Source organism: Mytilus galloprovincialis, chromosome 4 (genome assembly GCF_965363235.1).
Source record: "Mytilus galloprovincialis chromosome 4, xbMytGall1.hap1.1, whole genome shotgun sequence".
Lineage (NCBI taxonomy): Eukaryota > Metazoa > Mollusca > Bivalvia > Mytilida > Mytilidae > Mytilus > Mytilus galloprovincialis.
Window position 1 is genome coordinate 22,340,810 of NC_134841.1, and position 19,930 is coordinate 22,360,739.

Sequence of the window (19,930 nt, forward strand, 5' to 3'; positions counted from 1 at the left end):
ATAATAGGATAGTATCCGATATAGCATAGGATAGTATCTACTATATCATAGGATAGTATCTGATATATCATAGGATAGTATCTACTATATCATAGGATAGTATCCGATATATCATAGGATAGTATCTACTATATCATAGGATAGTATCCGATATATCATAGGATAGTATCTTATAAATCATAGGATAGTATCTACTATATCATAGGATAGTATCTGATATATAATAGGATAGTATCTGATATATCATAGGATAGTATCTACTATATCATAGGATAGTATCTACTATATCATAGGATAGTATCTGATATATAATAGGATAGTATCTGATATATAATAGGATAGTATCTACTATATCATATGATAGTATCTACTATATCATATGATAGTATCTGATATATCATAGGATAGTATCTGATATAGCATAGGATATAGCATCGAGTAGATCATTGGTCATGATGGGATAGCTTATAATAGATCATGGGACATGCAGTGATATTGTTTGCCTCAAATAACAGCCGAAATTCGGCCTTTTCCCCTAGAGAAAATTCCCAATTACTAAAAAAAATGGCTTAAAATTCCTCCCAAAAAGGTCTACATTTTCCCCAAACAGTGATGGCATTGGTAGTAATGTTTGTAAATATCGTATTCATGTTATTATTTTGATATTATAAAGCACTTTTGAGATCCGGTTTTCTAATCAGAACCATCATGGTGTTTGTAACACATATGGTTTTCAATGCATTAAGTACCATCATTGCTTCTGTTTCTTTCCCCTCTCCGAAAAGTACCTTCCAGGTTGAAAATGTCTGACAACCAAAATATACATAAAAAAACAGCGCAAAAAAGACAGCAAAGGTCAGCAATAAATCGGAGATGTGTTTAGAATAATATTTCCCAATTTCAATAAAAAATATGCATTTTTCCCAATAAAAAACGGTAGAGGTAGTTTTGAAAAAAGACAACAATATCACTGACATGTATACTTCATAGTTAAGTTTCATTAATTGAAACAAAACACCAGGATGCAAAATATTAGTCATACATGTTGCATTATTTGTCATAAGATCTTTCAGATAACTATATATATCTCACAATTGACTGTATATAATTAGCCAGGCATACTGTGAGCCATCTGATTTTGAATTGTCACCTAGTATTTTAAATCTGCTCTGTCACTTAAATATCTGTACTACAAAGGTATGCTGCAGGCTTTACTTGGATTTTGTCATGTAAAACATGTATACTTTGGACTTTGCACTGATCATGCTCATGAAATATTTTGCTATTTTGCGTGATTATGATTAAATTTCTGTCTGATTCTATTCTACATTGCTTTAAATGACATTCCAGTGGACTTTAAACTTGCAACATGAAAAAGTTAAACCAATTTTCATGATTAAAATAAGCACTCAATATCATACTTTTTTAAGAATTTGTTGCACGTAAGCAATACTTATAGGGCTTTGAATACATAAGAACAGATTTCAACTTTTGATTGGTCAAAGGTATCTTAGGATATTAAACTTATGTAAATTGATATTGAGTATTACTCCTTACAGTTACATCATCTTAGATATTTTAATGAATGTCTATTAATAATTTATAAAAGTATTGAATGCTTCTTAAAAAGTCTTTTTTGATAATATTCATGATCCTATTGGGCTGGAAAAACTTTGACCAGAGCACATTGCCTATGAAATGCAGAAGCCTTCTACAAAAATGTGCACATGACCATAGTTTACAACCCTATAAAATTTAAAAAAAAGGAGGACTGACATTGAATTGTTTAAATTTTATTTTTGTGCTGCAACCAAACCTATAGTCTTGTCTTGGCTGCTGTTTTCTATATGGTAATAACACATGATAATGAAGTACATAGCAGTTACTGTAATCAAAGTCTGTACTAGATGGACACAGGATACTGAATCCAGGCTAACCAGCCTTTGCTTTCACTCTAAAATTGATGTTTACTTAGGGCAGAAGCAGCAAGTATCAATTTTCAAGTCTGCTTTGGGGTTTAAGAATTAAAGTTCATTATAAGACATATATATAAAGCTTACATGTACTTCCCCATTATTTTTAATTTGCAAGACAAACAATTTATCATGATTTTACAGAACAAAATTTATGTATCCATAATGTCTTGATTTTAGTACAAATAAATTGCATTTTAATCATGTGAATTGTACTATAACTCAAAAATTATTGTGACTGCTTAATGTACAATGCATTCTCACCTGATGTTGATAAGTTCATTGTCCTAACAGTCCAGTACTGAACAAAATAAGTCTCTCATCCAAATGTAGAGCAATATTTAAATACATCCAGATTATATAGAAATTCAATATCTTAATCTCACTATAAAATCTCTTGTTAAATTTTGAAAATATCTAACAATTTTAATTCTAACACAAAATTTAAAATAAATCCAATAAAAAAATTCACTACTGCAGTCAAAATATTATAATCCTCATACAAAAACGTTACACTGGGTCACATTCATGTAGGTATTTAATTACACACTGTTAATGAAGTAACAGAGTCCACATTAGACCTTTGTTTATAAATCAAATAACTGTAAACAAATTACAATGAAATAGCCTCGTAAAACACATCAGATACAGTTGACAAAGTTTGAAGAAATATATCTTTTGGAGATTATCATGTGAACTGTGAGGATCTTGGTGAGAATATGTATTACAAATGATATCGTTATAAAGGTGATAAAACGTACAGGTAGACACAGGTGATATTAAATAGATTTGGTTGATTGATTACAATAATAATACACTTTTCTATTAGACCCATTCGGCCGTGTTAAGATCAATGAATGTAAATACGATTGTTTGTCATATCTTATGTCATTTAACGAGGAAATGTCAACGATTGTTTTCCTGAACATATTAAATTAATTTAATGTGTTGTTAATTATGCTGGTTTATATTTTAGTGGTTAACATGATTTATTTGTCTATCTAATTTTAGCACAGATCACAACAATTATTAGTTTCATTTTCCAAACTGCATCTTCAGATCAGGTAAATAAATCAGGGAAATAGAAATGTATTTTTATCCTTCAATGACAGCCTCTGTTTTGTTGCACATGACAACAAAGGGGGAATAACTCTATGACTTCTATGGTATTAACATATCAGTATTTAAATGCATGCATCTTAGATTATAATCTAACAATCACAGAACTTTGAGTTAATGTTACTTAATACTGGATACTTGAATGTATTTATTTTTACATTTTAAGTTTGATATTACTTACAAAGCAATTGAAACCATGGCATGAAATTTGATTTTACAAAATACTTAAGTAAGTCGAATGTTGTTCTTGAGGGTCAATATAGGGAAGTACTTTATTTGAGACATAAAAGACTTTCTACCATTTTATTGTACAAAATGGCATTAATCCAAAAACAATACAGACAGGCGAGGCTACAGAACATTCTTATGTTTTAATTCAAAAATTTGATTTCAAATCAATTTGGTCTGTGCACAATTAGGATAATGACACAAATACTGCTAACACCAATCTTCAAGAACTACAATTTGTCATGCATGCCTCTTTTAAATTGTTTTGCATTGATAGATTCAAGCTCAATGCCTTAAATGGAACCAAACTATAATCAACTTAAATATTCAGTAGTCTTCTTTTACTTTAGTGCATTAATCTGTTAAATTAAGTCCCAGTAATCTTATTGGTATAGAATTCACTAATATGTGTCCAACAAATTACGTTGACCTTTAGATATATATTAAGTTGGTCAGGTGTCACAAGAATCAGGGTATATATATAAATAAGATGTGATTTGAGTGTATATGAGCAATGTTCTTTTACAAATTTACCTTCAACTGACAAAAGAACTGGTTTTGGTTCATATATCTCTTTTTGCATAACAACATCATTTTCTACTAAAGCCTTTGTTTCCTGTACTGTTTTTGTTATTTCAACAGTTTTTGCCTCTGATTCTATTTCTTCAACATTTTTGTTCTCATTTTTATTTTCCAGATCTATTTCTTGTAGCGTGTTTGTTTTATCTTCTTCCGTTATCAGATTTTCACTTTGTTTAGTTTCTGCAGCAGTTTTGGCATTGGTCTCATTGTCATCAGTATCTGGACCTTTGGTAATCCCATCTTCTCTGATTTCTTCTTTAGATCCATTTTTACTGATATTACTTTCTTCAGTTTCCATGGAAACAGATTCAATTTTTTCAGTCAATACACTTTCATTTTGATTAATGTCCTCTATTTTTACATTATCTGTAGAAGGTTCCTTTTTATTATCATTATCTTCATTGGAGGAGTCAGAGTGTCCATTGACAATGACCTCACCATTAACCTTTTCTGTTACATGACCATTTGCAGCTCCTTCAGAGGTGACATTGATCTTTGTTACAAATGACGAGCTTCTAAAAGATAAAATTAATTAGGTTCATAAAAAATATGTATCTGAAAGTAGATATAAGGTCAGTCAGTTTGATGTTTTGTCATTTATACAAAATATCTCTTACTGTGGATTTAGGAGATAACTGTATTGTATTTTAAGCTCCGACGTCATCAATTGGGGATTTGATGGTCGCACATTAAGTTTACTGGCGACGCGTTAGCGGAGACAGTAAACGGGTATTTGCGACCATCAAATCCCCAATTGATGCCGTCGGAGCTTAAAATACAATATTGATATCTCCATTCTAATAAAACTGACTGAAAACAACGTTAAAATATGTATTTAAAGTTTGTCATATGACGTCTGCGTCAATTGATGCCATGTCAATTGATGCCATGTAAATATGTGACGTTATCCATTCAAAATGAACGTTACAAATTTTTTGCATTAGAATCACTATTATTAATTGGATAACAGTTTATGAATTATCTTTGTGGGTACAATTTTCTATAGGATTTTATTCAAACCATCAAGAAATCAATTATCTATAAAAAAAAAAAAAAAGAATGGTGCCCACAAAAATGCAGTATTTGAACATTCAATATATTTATGTTTATCATGGTGTCTAACATATCTTTTTTTAGTAATGATTCATAAACAAAATATTACAAGATTGCATATGCTGAAATGTATATCAACTAATGCCTCCTTTACAGGTTATGACTAAATTTTCTGTTGAAGATCATTTGTAAGAGACAACACCGTTATCATCATGGTCAATGAACTGGGGAGCCAAATAAACACACCTGCAATGACAATAGTACTACACTTACACAGGGAGCTAGCTTGTTTCTAACAGTCTTCCAGAAGGCATCCTTCTCCAACACATTGTTCAGACTCTTTTAAGAAGTATTTGTTCTTACTCCTTTATACCCTGTACACCAGAGAAGAAGCAGATACCAATACTTACTCCTTTATACCCTGTACACCAGAGAAGAAGCAGATACCAATACTTACTTCTTTATACCCTGTACACCAGAGAAGAAGCAGATACCAATACTTACTCCTTTATACCCTGTACACCAGAGCAGAAGCAGATACCAATACTTACTTCTTTATACCCTGTACACCAGAGAAGAAGCAGATACCAATACTTACTTCTTTATACCCTGTACACCAGAGAAGAAGCAGATACCAATACTTACTCCTTTATACCCTGTACACCAGAGAAGAAGCAGATACCAATACTTACTTCTTTATACCCTGTACACCAGAGAAGAAGCAGATACCAATACTTACTTCTTTATACCCTGTACACCAGAGAAGAAGCAGATACCAATACTTACTTCTTTATACCCTGTACACCAGAGAAGAAGCAGATACCAATACTTACTCCTTTATACCCTGTACACCAGAGAAGAAGCAGATACCAATACTTACTTCTTTATACCCTGTACACCAGAGAAGAAGCAGATACCAATACTTACTCCTTTATACCCTGTACACCAGAGCAGAAGCAGATACCAATACTTACTTCTTTATACCCTGTACACCAGAGAAGAAGCAGATACCAATACTTACTTCTTTATACCCTGTACACCAGAGAAGAAGCAGATACCAATACTTACTCCTTTATACCCTGTACACCAGAGAAGAAGCAGATACCAATACTTACTTCTTTATACCCTGTACACCAGAGAAGAAGCAGATACCAATACTTACTTCTTTATACCCTGTACACCAGAGAAGAAGCAGATACCAATACTTACTTCTTTATACCCTGTACACCAGAGAAGAAGCAGATACCAATACTTACTCCTTTATACCCTGTACACCAGAGAAGAAGCAGATACCAATACTTACTCCTTTATACCCTGTACACCAGAGAAGAAGCAGATACCAATACTTACTTCTTTATACCCTGTACACCAGAGAAGAAGCAGATACCAATACTTACTTCTTTATACCCTGTACACCAGAGAAGAAGCAGATACCAATACTTACTTCTTTATACCCTGTACACCAGAGAAGAAGCAGATACCAATACTTACTCCTTTATACCCTGTACACCAGAGAAGAAGCAGATACCAATACTTACTCCTTTATACCCTGTACACCAGAGAAGAAGCAGATACCAATACTTACTTCTTTATACCCTGTACACCAGAGAAGAAGCAGATACCAATACTTACTTCTTTATACCCTGTACACCAGAGAAGAAGCAGATACCAATCTTAAATCAATCAAATAACCTTATCCACCCAAGGACAGCACACTACCATGAGTTCTCAAAGGACATTTTACTATTCCTGATGAAAAAAGTAAATTAAGAATTGTACACTATGTACACTGAAGAAGAAAATTTAAGTCTTTATCATTTGACTGAAAATTAACAAATATCATCCTCTGAAATTCCAAACAAACTAATAATTTATATGAAATCATGATTATCTTGTACATACAAGTCAGAAGAATCTCCTGCCTCCTTTGGTACACCACCACTCTCTACCTCCGACATTTTAATTCCTGAAAAATATAATGAAATCTTTATTCAGATATGAAGGTATCTCCTAAAATTGTTTACTCTAAATGCAATACCTTTAACTTATATTTGTGTAGCCAGTTTAAGCATGGATAACCATTTAAATAGACAGCATTTAAAATAATTCTTAAGAAAAAGTTCACTTACATGTATAATTCTCACATATATATTCAAGGACAAAATAGTCTACAAGGAATTTAAATTGATGTTATTTGAACAGAATACATTTGAAAGATAATTCTCAATCTTAAGATATCAGGTCAAAAATTAGGTCAATTATTTCTATAAACATGATAAAAGTATTATACATGTTATACATTCATGCTTATTTTAATAACTTTATTATGTAATATACTTGTCTGGGAAGAACAGGATGAAGTTTATGTCTTTAAAGAAAGTAATGTTAAAGTCAATGCTGCATTCTTCTGAAAACGATTTGAGAGCTGCACTTTCCAATTGTGAATTATTGCATGTTTCTATTTCATGTAAATCAAGAGTATGGTTGGGTAGCAAGCTGTTTGCTTATTTTGAAGGAGCATCAATTGAGTAGAACCCTGTATGTCATGTTAATAAGTTTTAACCTGGTTAAATTTAGAAAAAGAATTTTGAAAAATTGTTGTGAACTTTTGAGTCTAGAAAAAATAGGCATATTTTTTTTGTACTCATACTCTAAAATCAACCAATCAAAATGCAGGATTTCATGCTTAGAGCATGATTTTTATGCACTTGAGCACTAAGCAAAGTTTTATGACTTCAACCTCTTATCTTTAAAATATTTTCTCTAAGTTTACTGCTAAACCAAATAATATTTGGGAGCAGTTAATTCTCACAACCTTTGGGAGTGCAAAAGTAATGCATTGACAAATATGATTTGTCACAAATTTGTCTTGTAAACTAAGATTTTCTTATTATATAAATACTCCAACAAAGTAAGAAAATGTGGCTTATTGAGAAAAAAAAACTATACATGTACATGAAAAATAAGTAGTTTTTACAGTTTCACATTCATTTTCTGTGACAAACAACATGAACAACATATGAATATGATTAATTTTATCCTATGCAGCTATGCATAAAAAAGTGCTACTGGAAAACTTAATGTACCTTATAAGGACAAGGTGAACCAAAGAAACCATATAAAATAATGCCTCCAAATGATGAAATATCTGTGTATTTTGAGAGGAATAGCCAACCAAATAAGATTATTTGAAAAGAAAATTAGGGTTCTTAATCAAATAAAAAATTATCATTTCAACAGAATTCATCTCAAGTTCATGGTAAACTACCTGAACCAAACATTTTGTACAAATTTCCCACGATCACATTTCAATGCTCAGTGAATAGTGAAATGGGTTAAAACCTCATATTTTAAAAAGTTCATATCGTAATAAACATTAGTACTAAGTTTGAAGGTGATGTGACCACAATTTAATGGCAAACTGTCGTAACTTGATACAGGGTATACTAAGGATGGATGTACACACTGATCAGAAAAATAATACCCCACTTGGAGAGAGGGCATAATAAAAATTAATGCCGTACATATATGATCTGTCTAGCGTTCAATGGTGTAGGAATTTATTATGAAAATGCTTGGAGGAACAAAATAAAAACATGTACTATTTTTGTAAATTTTTCACCTGTATAAATTTATTACAATTCATGGTCCTAATTATTTTTACTACTTAAACAAGACCCTCAGCTCATTTACATGTTCATTGGGTTTGTCAGGGTTTCTTCAAAACTCTTTTTCTATCAATACATCTATGCATCTACTTACTGTTGATATAAGGGCTGGTCCTTCCCTGGGGTGGATATACTCAGTGTGAAATAGGGCTACTAATTTTACATTTTTCATTTGAAAACAAACACTTTTGCACTTAATTTAAAGAAAAGGACTACTTTTATGCATTATTCAAGAAAACAAAACAATGGTATTATAACAAAACATCTAGACTGGTCATTGTTTACCTGTACAAAGGTAAACTGAGGTGACTAGTCTACCTTGTGAACACCTATCAATTAAAGTATGTTATCAGATGAATACCTAGTATATACTTGAAAGTGCAATAACCATGATAATAAATTAAATTATATTAGCCTGAAATGAAATGCAACATCACACTTTCACATGTAAAACAGAGTTAATGACTTACTTACCTTTGTTTTTACTAAACAAACCTTAGTACAAGGGAATCTCAGGTGAAAACGACCACACCTGTGTCAGAATAACAACAATTTTTAGGTATCTAATACTCCTACCATATCAAGTAATAAAATTATGAAGACCCAACCAACCATGCAAGTATCCTAATAATCATGTCAAGTGTATCGTTCGTATTTGTTGTCAAATTGCATAAATTCCTACCGTTCACAGTACGTAAAAAAGTAAGTGTTGTAGGTGAAAGTCTTGTAAAAATTAACAGTTTTTGCTTACAAAATGTCACAAATTTTAAATGTATTACAATCTGACAATACGAATAAAGGAAAAGTTTTATCCTATTAGAAACATTGGGATTTTGATAAAAGTGAAAATATGAATACTAAGTACAATTGAAATGTTATTGAATAATTTTAATACAAAACAAAACAAATTGATAAATTGATTGATTGATCGACTTAATTTGCTTAAAGTCTAGGAACAATTACTACATTCATCATGTTCATGTTAAAACCAACAGTGAAAAGCAAACTTGTGGCTGGTCCCATTATCTTCTATATTTACCTTCAGCATGTTTAATACCATTGGACTAAAACATGGTAATGCAACCAACAATCAATCAATTTACCATGTCATTATCAAGGAGCGCAGGGGTGGATTTAGAGGGGGCCCAGGCCACCCCTTTTCTGGGAAAATTTTGGTTGATTATACATGTATAGGGAATCCCTAAACAATTATCAGAGTGGGCCCACTTTTAGGCAGTCAGTGGGCCCACTTTTAGGCAGTCAGTGGGCCCCCACTTATGAAAAATTTGGGATCCTCCACTAGAGCATGAATGCAAAAAATAAACAAAATAACACAATGTCTCAAATCTTTGATGCCTGAGGAACTGTGTTCTTGAGTTTTATATAAACAGTTTTGTTTTATGTAAATTTCTGTTAACATGGTTCTTACCTGACAAATGTGTATTACCCAGGATATTTACTATTTTTGTAAATTTTTAAAATTATTTACTTCCCCTTTTAATACATCCTTATTTTAATCATCTACTTATACATATTTATAGTATAAGAATTTTGAAAAACATTTCTAATCTTTATAAATGTATCATTAAAACTTTCTTCCTGTGAGTATTTTCAATACAGACAATGAAAAATAAAGGATATTTCAAAAGAAAGACTAATGTGATCTTTTCATTTAAATAAATATTCAAACTGTTTTCAGGCATTTCAGAAGTTATAAAACACATGAGATAGAACACATTGTTGAAGTCAGGAAAGTTGGTTTGATCAAGTAGTTCTTACGTTAACTTGATAAAAAAATTTCCTGGTGTTATAACTTTTTTCTATATATTTATAAGCGATTATTTTTGTTTGTTTGTTAATCTGTGTATTGTTTTCATCTTTTTTACTTTGTTTTAAATTGTCTGTAATTGTTAAAATTATCTTTTAGTGTGTATTTTTTTATTTTGGGGTTTGATTTTTTTTTTTTTTTTGGGGGGGGGGTCACGGTTGGTGTGTGTGGGTGCAAAGTTTACAGTGAAATTTTTACACTCCACAGTTGAACATCAATGACCTTAAATATTTATTTTCTTATCCTGTGATTAATAGGTCACTGTCTCAGTAAGGATTATGTTTCTCTATCCTCATAATTACTATAGATTATTGACATTACTGATGTCATTTCCTATGTACTAGTATTTACGTCTCCTTTCCTTCCTAGTTAATTGTTTTATATGCAAACTTATTGTTTTATATAAAAACCCATCCAAGTCCTCTCTGTGTAGTATTTGTATTTGTATCCATCTGATGAGATAACCCTTTTTCAATTGATTTTTATACTTATAGTTAGTTCTTGTGTTGTACTGTGACACCACTGTTCCAGGTTAGGAAAAAAAACATAAACCTCACATCTGAAAAGCATATTTGTGAGGGGTTCTGGGTAAACCAGAATAAAGCAATGTGACTGATATCTCGTAAATCAGAATAAAGGCAATGTGACAGGTGTCTGGGTAAATCAGAATACAGCAATGTGAAAGGTGTCTTGGTAAACCAGAATAAAGGCAATGTGACAGATTCCTGGGTAAACCAGAATACAGCAATGTGAAACGTGTCTTGGTAAACCAGAATACAGCAATGTGACAGGTGTCTAGGTAAACAAGACTATAGCAATGTGACTGGTGTTTTGGTAAACCAGAATACGTGTACAGCAATGTGAAAGGTGTCTGAGTTAATCAGAAGAAAGCAATTTGACTGGTGTCCAGGTAAACAGTTGACAGGTTTCTGGATAAAGCACAATAAAGCAATGTGACAGACACCTAGGTAAACTGGAATTAACCTATGTCACAGATGTCTAGGTACTTCAGAATAAATGAAATTGAGAATGGAAATGGGGAGTGTGTCAAAGAGACAAAACACTGACCAAAGAGCAGACAAAAAGCAAAGCACTGTGACAGGACTAATGTGTCTCGGTAGTCTAAAAATAAAACAGTATGATAAGTGTATAAGTAAAATGAAAGAAAGCAATGTGACAGATGTCTGGGTACACAAAATAAGGCCATATGACAGGTGTCTGGGTACACAAAATAAGGCCATATGACAGGTGTCTAGGTAAATCAGGCTGGGATTTGAACTCATGCTACTGAGATATTGTGGCATAAGATCACTCTGCTTTATGCCTGGTGCGTTAGATGTAGGATGGTATGTATGTTCAATGTCCTAACTCAAATTAGTCTTAATCATGCAAATATTAATTTACAAATCTCTTGCGTACTATTAAAAACAGAATGTTCTTTCCGAAAGCAATTACTCAATCTTTCCAATACATACTTTTTTTTACCTGATGTCTTTTTTAATCCTAAACTCAAGTAAACTAGCTAGATTATAATGTTTTTGGTCTGTACACCAAAATTTTAATTAAAAAGCAAAAAATAACAAACCCTTGTACCTCATTCAGTCATATGTAATCTTTTCAAGTGACTAGATCTTATGTTACAAAGAAAGAAAAGTATCATGAGTTTCAAATAGGCAATTAAGATATGTGGAAAATTGACACTCTTATGATGCAAATAATTTTTTAATATGACACGTCAGGTTTAATTGCTGTAATTTTGACATATATGAATATACAACTAGAGATGTCTAAAGTTGTTAATGGCTTATATTTATTATTTTAAATTTAAATAGTTGTTGAAGTGACTTTTCAATCAACAAATCAAAACAACTTTATTTTCCCACTTTTCAAGTTCTTAAATCTGTATATTGAAAATGTCCATCAATCTTGATCTTGGCATAGATAATTAGACAGGTATAATAATGAATTCTTATTATTATTGTAAAATGTTGAAATTAAATTAAAGGTTGGGTAAGCCTAAAAAATAAACCACCTTAAATCATAATTTTATGAAAAAAAGCCACACTTCCAAAACCTTTTATTATATAAAGTTAAAGAAAAAAAGGACGTCTCAATATCTCTTTTTACAAAATATTAAACCATAACATTTACATCATGTACATTGAAGCACCATTATTAGAAGACTCAGGTGATTCATGGTCCATTTTAGATGAATTTTAAATAAAAGTTTGAGAGAAAGAGTTGTCTCCCTTTGGTCATTCATTCTTATAAACATGTATTTGTTTTTTGAAGAAATCTAGTAAGGTAAAATAATTCAACTGGGCATTTTGAGAATAATACATTTCATGCTATTAAATAACTAGTAAACTCTCAGTAGAAACATGAATATACCAAAGCTACATTTATCAGTATTCAAATACTTGTACATGTTTTATTTAAAATAGTTAACTTCAAACCAGAAGCAGAACAGCTTATAGGTATATCAGGTATACCCCATTTGTAATTCAAAGTACTAGAAAACAGGAAGAAGATGCCTGAAAATGTGAACAATGCAACAACATTATAGCTCATCACAGTCAAGTTACAGATCAAATTTGAATTAATTATGCTGAATTAGAAACCTCAGAAAAATGTGGTGAAAATTTCTATTTATTAAATACATATATTATACATTTAACATTAAAAGTATTGGCAAACAGAAAGCCTCTTAATACAACTAATCTCCCAAGCTGTAGACCAAATATGAAGATGTTTTAACTATTCAGTAGTTTTTGAGGAAAGAGACGGGAATAAATTTTAAAATATGTAACTCCATTAATGCTACTTGTATTCTACTGGCTTAATGAAATTTCAAGACATCTGTTGTGTTTCAAAATGACAGAAAGATGAAAAGGGCAACATCATGAACATGGATAAATCTATCTATGCTTTTACCATTAAAGGGCTGGGGTATAATACTGTGAAATCTGCAACTTTCTATGAAATATGGTACTTGCATGAGAAATTTAGGTAAATTTTGAAAATTTAATCCCTTTCAGATTGATCACTGTAGAAAAGTTAATGAATTTTCTGAACTCAAACTGTAAAAGTTATTTAATTCATTCAAATGTTGACTGATGATAATATGGAGATAACAAAGACATATTTTACCATGTAAAAGTCTGTACTTACTCATATATTGTAAAAATGGTCTGGTTCCCGCATCAACATAAATATAACTTGCATGAGAATCAAAATTAAAGTCACTGTCTGATAGATGGGAAAATGTGGACTTTACCCTAATGATCAGTTTTATACCACACAAATAGTGAGTACATTAGTGTCTAAGAAAAGATAAAGTTAATCTCAAGGTGTGCAACCTCCATAACTTTAAATAGGTGTAAACATTCCAAAGGTATGTTAATCAGTACATAGAAACTATAGTATGTCATTTTCTTCACTTATTTTTTAAAGTTTTATTTTCACTTTTACTGAACATGCTGAAGCCTTTATGTCACTTGGTTAAATAAGTTGAAGTCATTAGAAAACTCTGACAGACATTCAATTCTGAGTATCACTCAGTATCACATCCATATAATAATACATGTTATAATAATATTTTACAACTATCATGACTACCAATCAACAAACTTGGCAAAATGGTAAAATGTTTAGCCTACATGTAAATAATTTAATAGACTAAAAAAAATTCCAAATATTTTAGAACATGAATTGATCCATCGATCTAAAAAAGGAAATAACTAGAGGCTCTCAAGAGCTTGTGTCGCTCACCTGTTACTGTATTTACTGATGTCGGCCATCTTGGTTGGTAGGCGGGGTCATTAGACACTTTTTTAAATAGATACCCTAATCATACCTGTCAACCTGTGACGATAAAAAAGCAGGTCATGACCTGCATTGAAGAATCAAATCTCAGGTCATAACGCGTACGAACTTTTTCGAGCTGAATTTCAGTATTTATGGTACATTTTCTTATAATGTATATCAAATATACCAAAACATCAATGCATGTTCACTTGGTTAAGTCATTTTAAATCTTATTTATTATTATTTCATTACACTTTTAAAGATTTTTAATAACTTGTGTATCACAGTCTTATGTCCTTAACTTTTGTCATCATCTAAAATTTAATTTTCAAATGTATTTTTAAAATGAGTCTAGCCTTTAAACATACCATGAAGAGGTTTTTTTTTTTTTTTTTTATCTTTATTACATGAATGAACATTCATCTCTCAATTTGACAAGGAAATTAGACTATGATAAAATATAGTAATACAGTTAAAGGAAGTATAAATGTAAAAAATAATTTTCAACTTTTTTTTTAAAATTGTATAAAGGTATAAAAATAATGAAAAGTTGTTTTTCAATATGTATTTGAATTTTATATTATTATGATTTAATCTTTTTCACCCATAAAACGTAAATATAAGGAATAATTTTGAATGGTGACAAATAAGGGGAAGTAACTCTTAGTTGAAATATCTTTGTAAAACAACAGGGCAATTTATTTACGACCTAAAGCTAAGGTAATTGGTGTTAATCAACAGTGTGTTTGACACCAAAGCTGTCAAGTGAAGCCATGCACTTAATGGGTCACTTAATTTGACAGTTTACATAGCTAGATGAACTGCATGTTCATGGAAGAATTACGAATTTGCCGGTATTTCAAAGGAATATTACTTATGTCATGAAAATCAATCTCAAGGCTAAGAAATACGGGTGAAGTCGGGTCATTTTCGGAATTTCCGGGTTATTTCAATGACCCGGCGGGTGATCCGGGTGATCCCTCAGAATTGTGAAAATCTCGGGTCACACCCGCAGAATCCGGGTCAGTTGACAGGTATGCCTAATACTGAATGTGGCCAAGTTTGGTTAAATTTGGCCCATAGTTTTAGAAAAGAAGATTTTAGTACAAGTAACAAAAATGACAAAAAGTTGTTCAATATTGACTATAAAGGGTAATAACTGCTTAAGGGGTCCTCTGACAACTTTGGTCATGTTGACTTATTTGTAGATCTAACTTTGCTGAACATTATTGCTGTTTACAGTTTATCTCTATCTATAATAACATTCAAGATAACCAAAAACAGCAAAATTTCCTTAAAATTACCAATTCAGGGGCAGCAACCCAACAACAGCTTGTCCGACCAAACTGAAAATTTCAGGGCAGATAGATCATGACCTGATTAATAATTTAACCCCATCAATTAGCCTTAAATGCTTTGGTTTTTGAGTTACAAGCCAAAAACTGCATTTTACCCCCTACGTTCTATTTTTAGCCATGGTGGCCATCTTGGTTGGTTTGCCGGGTCACGGGACACATTTTTTAAACTAGATTCCCCAAAGATGATTGTGGCCAGGTTTGGATTAATTTGGCCCAGTAGTTTCAGAGGAGAAGATTTTTGTAAAAGATTATTAAGATTGACAAAAAATGGTTACAAATTGACTATAAAGGGCAATAACTCCTAAAGGGGTCAACTGACCATTTTGGTCATGTTGACTTATTTGTAAATCTTACTTTGCTGAATATTATTGCTGTTTACAGTTTATCTTTATCTATAATAATATTGAAGATAATAACCAAAAACAGCAAAATTTCCTTAAAATTACCAATTAAGGGGCAGCAACCCAACAATGGGTTGTCCAATTCATCTGAAAATTTGAGGACAGATAGATCTTAACCTGATCAACAATTTTACCCATGTCAGCTTTGCTCTAAATGCTTTGGTTTCAAAGATATAAGCCAAAATATACATTTTACCCCTGTGTTCTATTTTTAGCCATGGCCGTTACTTGGTTGGATGGCCAAGTCATCAGACACATTGTTTAAACTACTATCCCAACGATGATTGTGGCTAAGTTTGGTTAAATTTGGCCAAGTAGTTTCAGAGAAGAAGATTTTTGTAAAAGTTTACGGACACCAAGTGATGAGATAAGCTCACTTGACCTTTCAGGTCAGGTGAGCTAAAAAGGAGAAAAGCTGACATAAGATTTATAAAAGAGTATCACCATAGCCGATGGGGACTTATAGTTGGAACCTTCCCCCCCCCTTTCCAACCCCCTTTATCCTTGGATTGGAACCCACTTTTAAATATGGCTGGATCCATCCCTGTATCACATATATTTGTTGCTAGTTACCAGGTTACAATGACTTTGTACAGTGCAGTCCGTTGTGTTTGCACCCCCCAAGACTTATGATTTCACTTCATTCAACAGATTAAACCAATAATTGGAGAACATTGTATGAACACATTTATAACATACTTTTATTTCATAAAATCTTCTGTTTGTATGGTTTCACCCTCAAGATTTTGTATAATGTGCATCCAAAATTAGGGAAACCCCTGTTCTGTTCGTGCACACCTTCCTTATTTTGATTAAAGGAAAGATTTTTATATACTACGAAATATAGCTGAATTTAAACCAAACAAACTGCCAAGGATGCAGACACTTGACATTTCTGAAATAGAATGAATCGAAGCCCTACTTTTTAAAATGAAAGTACTAAAGCGACACCTACCGGGAAATATATTTTCGGCACTCTCGGGTGTTTAACATAAATGTTATGTTTTTCGGAAGTCTACTGTATTTAAGATTTCAATAATGTAAAAATTGGCGGGAATTATTAGGTACACAACGTGATATTGTGGTAAACTCCTGAGAGTGCAGAAAATATATTTCCGGTAGGTGTCGCTTTAGTACTTTCATTTTCAAATGTAGGGCCTCGATTCGTTCTATTTCAGAAATGTCAAGTTTGTTTTAAGGATTACAATAGTTATAGAGGTTACTTAAGGTAATAAAGTTGTGAAATCAGAAGGAGACGTTAGACATGGATAGGACATATTTTAAGGCGTGAAAGAGACAACAACAGCTATGTAGCTCTACAATGGGCACCTGAAGGGAAAAGAACTAGAGGAAGGCCAAAAACTACATGGAGAAGAACAACAGAGAGAGAAAGGAACCAACAAGGATGGACAAGTTGGAACGTAGCCAGAACAGCGGCAAAAGATAGAAAAGGGTGGAAAAGCAGCGTGGAGGCCTTAAGCAACTTCTGGCACGGAGAGAATTACGGTTAAGGTAAGGAAGGTAATAAATATATGTCATTGAAGAGATAATACAAGTGGGAACAGATTTATTCAGGTCACAAATTAAGTGAAAGTCTTAGAAAAATTTTACAGCAATAATTTGAAGCATTGTCGCAAATGAGCTTCCTCCAAGGCCGTAGCTAGGCATCTTATTTTAGTGAGGCAAAATAATTGAGCCGAGCGAAGCGAGGCGAAAATTTTTTTTGGAGGGTATGAAATGAATGGTGCAAAATCCTGCATTCTAGACATTTTTAGAGAGTTTGATAATGTTTTGAATTTGGACACTTTTTATATAAATTTTTCATATTTTAAGACTTTTACTAACACCAAATTTTTAACAACTTTTTAAAATTTATATGTAAGACAATCATCCAAATATCACTGATTTGAGTCTGCTGCCAGAACATAGAACAAACATCGATTCAGTAGAGTTTGCCAAATTTTTCTATTGCCAGTTCAGTCTAATCGTTTCAGAATCATAATTTGGTCTGCTGATATCCTTATCGCGATGAACATGGAGCATGGCAAGACCGCACAATCTCTCGCCACTCATGCATGCTCTTTTCCAAGTTTTCAGTCGTTTCAGGGCAGTCTGTGTTTCTAAAGGTAGCACATTATCATCAACATAATGATCATAATGTCTTCTCCCAATTCCTTCTCCATCAGCAATTCGGTAGCAGCATCGATAGTAACAGTTTTGTTTGCAAAAGGGAATTAAGCTTTCCTGTAAGCACCATCATACAGTCGCAGTTTCAAAATATTAAACTCGCTTTTATGCTGACAAAGAGTAGACAAACTAGGGATAGAATGAGATAAGATACAGGTATATGATTCTATCTATAGAGTAAGTATGTCTGCATGGTATGGGTACAGGGGAAATTGGACTGGAGTTTTTGACGTTTACATGTAGGTCCGTAATTTCCGATTATTTCTGGAAATAGTTGGTGGTATTTTAGTTCCAGAATCTATAAATTTAGGAGTAAGGGGTTGGGGTGTTCCGAAACCCCGAATATAAAGAAACGAAATTCTGTAGTCCCGAATAAGTAAAGTCAAAATACTGTGTTAAAGGTTCTACCATTTGATCCTCAATAATATCAAATTGGAATATGGGATATTCTTTCAATTTTTAAGGTTAAAGAAACATGGATAAAAACTAATCCATGGAGGTTTCCTATTATTTATATTTTATTTATCTGTGAAAAGAAAGATTAAAGTTCGTGAAATGAATACGCAGACAGGACTGCCCCCTTGCAATGCCCATGCAGTACTTGATTTGTCAAAAGTTGGTGAAACGGAGAAATGAATACGCAGACAGGTCTGCCCCCTTCCGAAGACCAGTACTTCATTTGTCAGTCTACTTATCGTTTTTGGATTGTACTAATGCAGTTATATGCAATACTCAGACTCACAAAAAAACTAGTTTACTAGAATTATTCCGTATTTACCTTCAGTGTCGCTTTTCCTTTTTCTGCAAGAGCCCGTTTTTAATTAGAGATCCATGATGATTATCGTTATTAGGTTAATGTAATCGAGAAACATCACCCGTTGAGATGCTGAGTTATATCAAGGAAGAATAGTGTAAAAGGAATGATGACAAGTTATAGAAATTAAGGTTGAGACAGAACAACAAATCGGACTATTATATTTATATATATGTATAAAAAAAATCAGTGTCAAAATTTTAGTGAGGCAATTGCCTCACTTGCCTCAAGGGTAGCTACGGCCTTGTCCTCCCTTGTGTTTTTTTAGGGGTTCGTATGGATAGTAAACCCGGCAATTGTAACAAGGCCCTGTGGTTAGTATTAAATACATTTAGAATGATTAGCTCGGTGGGTTTTTTCTGATCATCTTTGATTTTTACCTAAATTGCTTGATTTTATAATACAAATAAAATTGAGGATGGAAATGGGGATTGTGCCAAAGAGACAACAACCCGAAGACTGGCACTTTAAAAATAAAACCCCTGCATGTGGTCTATGTTTGTCATATAATTTTGAGTCCACACTGTAATATTTCACTTACAACAGAGATCAAATGCGACTCCACGGAACTTTTTACGAATTTCTTGAGCAATAAACAATAATTACTAGTTTGTGTATTCAGCAGATCTAACACAATCGATGTAAATACAGACAGGTCTGTGGTAGAATTTGTCTAAGTATTTCCCGCCATAATAATATCAGTAAAAACCGACACTACGATCCCGGACGAATAAAAAACAATATAAATTAAGTATGTTGATCCTGTGTACCATGACCGACAGTGCGAGGGCTAGCCTAATCCCGCTCTAGATATTGCAAACTCAATTAAGAAAAGGAATATAACATATGCTTGCAAGTTAATACCATAGATATAATATGTTACCTTACTGAGAAAGGTCACTTGTCCTAGGA

General features: G+C 32.4%; 1 protein-coding gene across 10 annotated transcripts in view; it reads right to left on the reverse strand.

Moving 5' to 3' along the window:
• LOC143071635 (long-chain-fatty-acid--CoA ligase ACSBG2-like) overlaps nucleotides 1-19,709 on the reverse strand; it is a 57,177-nt gene extending 37,468 nt beyond the window's left edge. For 6 of the 10 annotated variants that reach the window (XM_076246079.1, XM_076246073.1, XM_076246080.1 and 3 more), the window contains exons 1-3: nucleotides 13,623-13,641; nucleotides 6,858-6,921; nucleotides 3,855-4,417 (exon numbers count right to left, since the gene is read on the reverse strand). In XM_076246079.1, coding sequence (XP_076102194.1) covers nucleotides 3,855-4,417; nucleotides 6,858-6,921; nucleotides 13,623-13,626 — 631 coding nt within the window. In that variant the 5' untranslated portion in view covers nucleotides 13,627-13,641. Of the gene's footprint in view, nucleotides 1-2,237; nucleotides 2,433-3,854; nucleotides 4,418-6,857; nucleotides 6,922-9,097; nucleotides 9,203-13,622; nucleotides 13,642-19,559 lie in introns of those variants that run through there. The other 4 variants (XM_076246078.1, XM_076246077.1, XM_076246076.1 and 1 more) reach the window with 4 other exon arrangements.
• Between the last annotated feature and the right edge of the window lie 221 nt (nucleotides 19,710-19,930).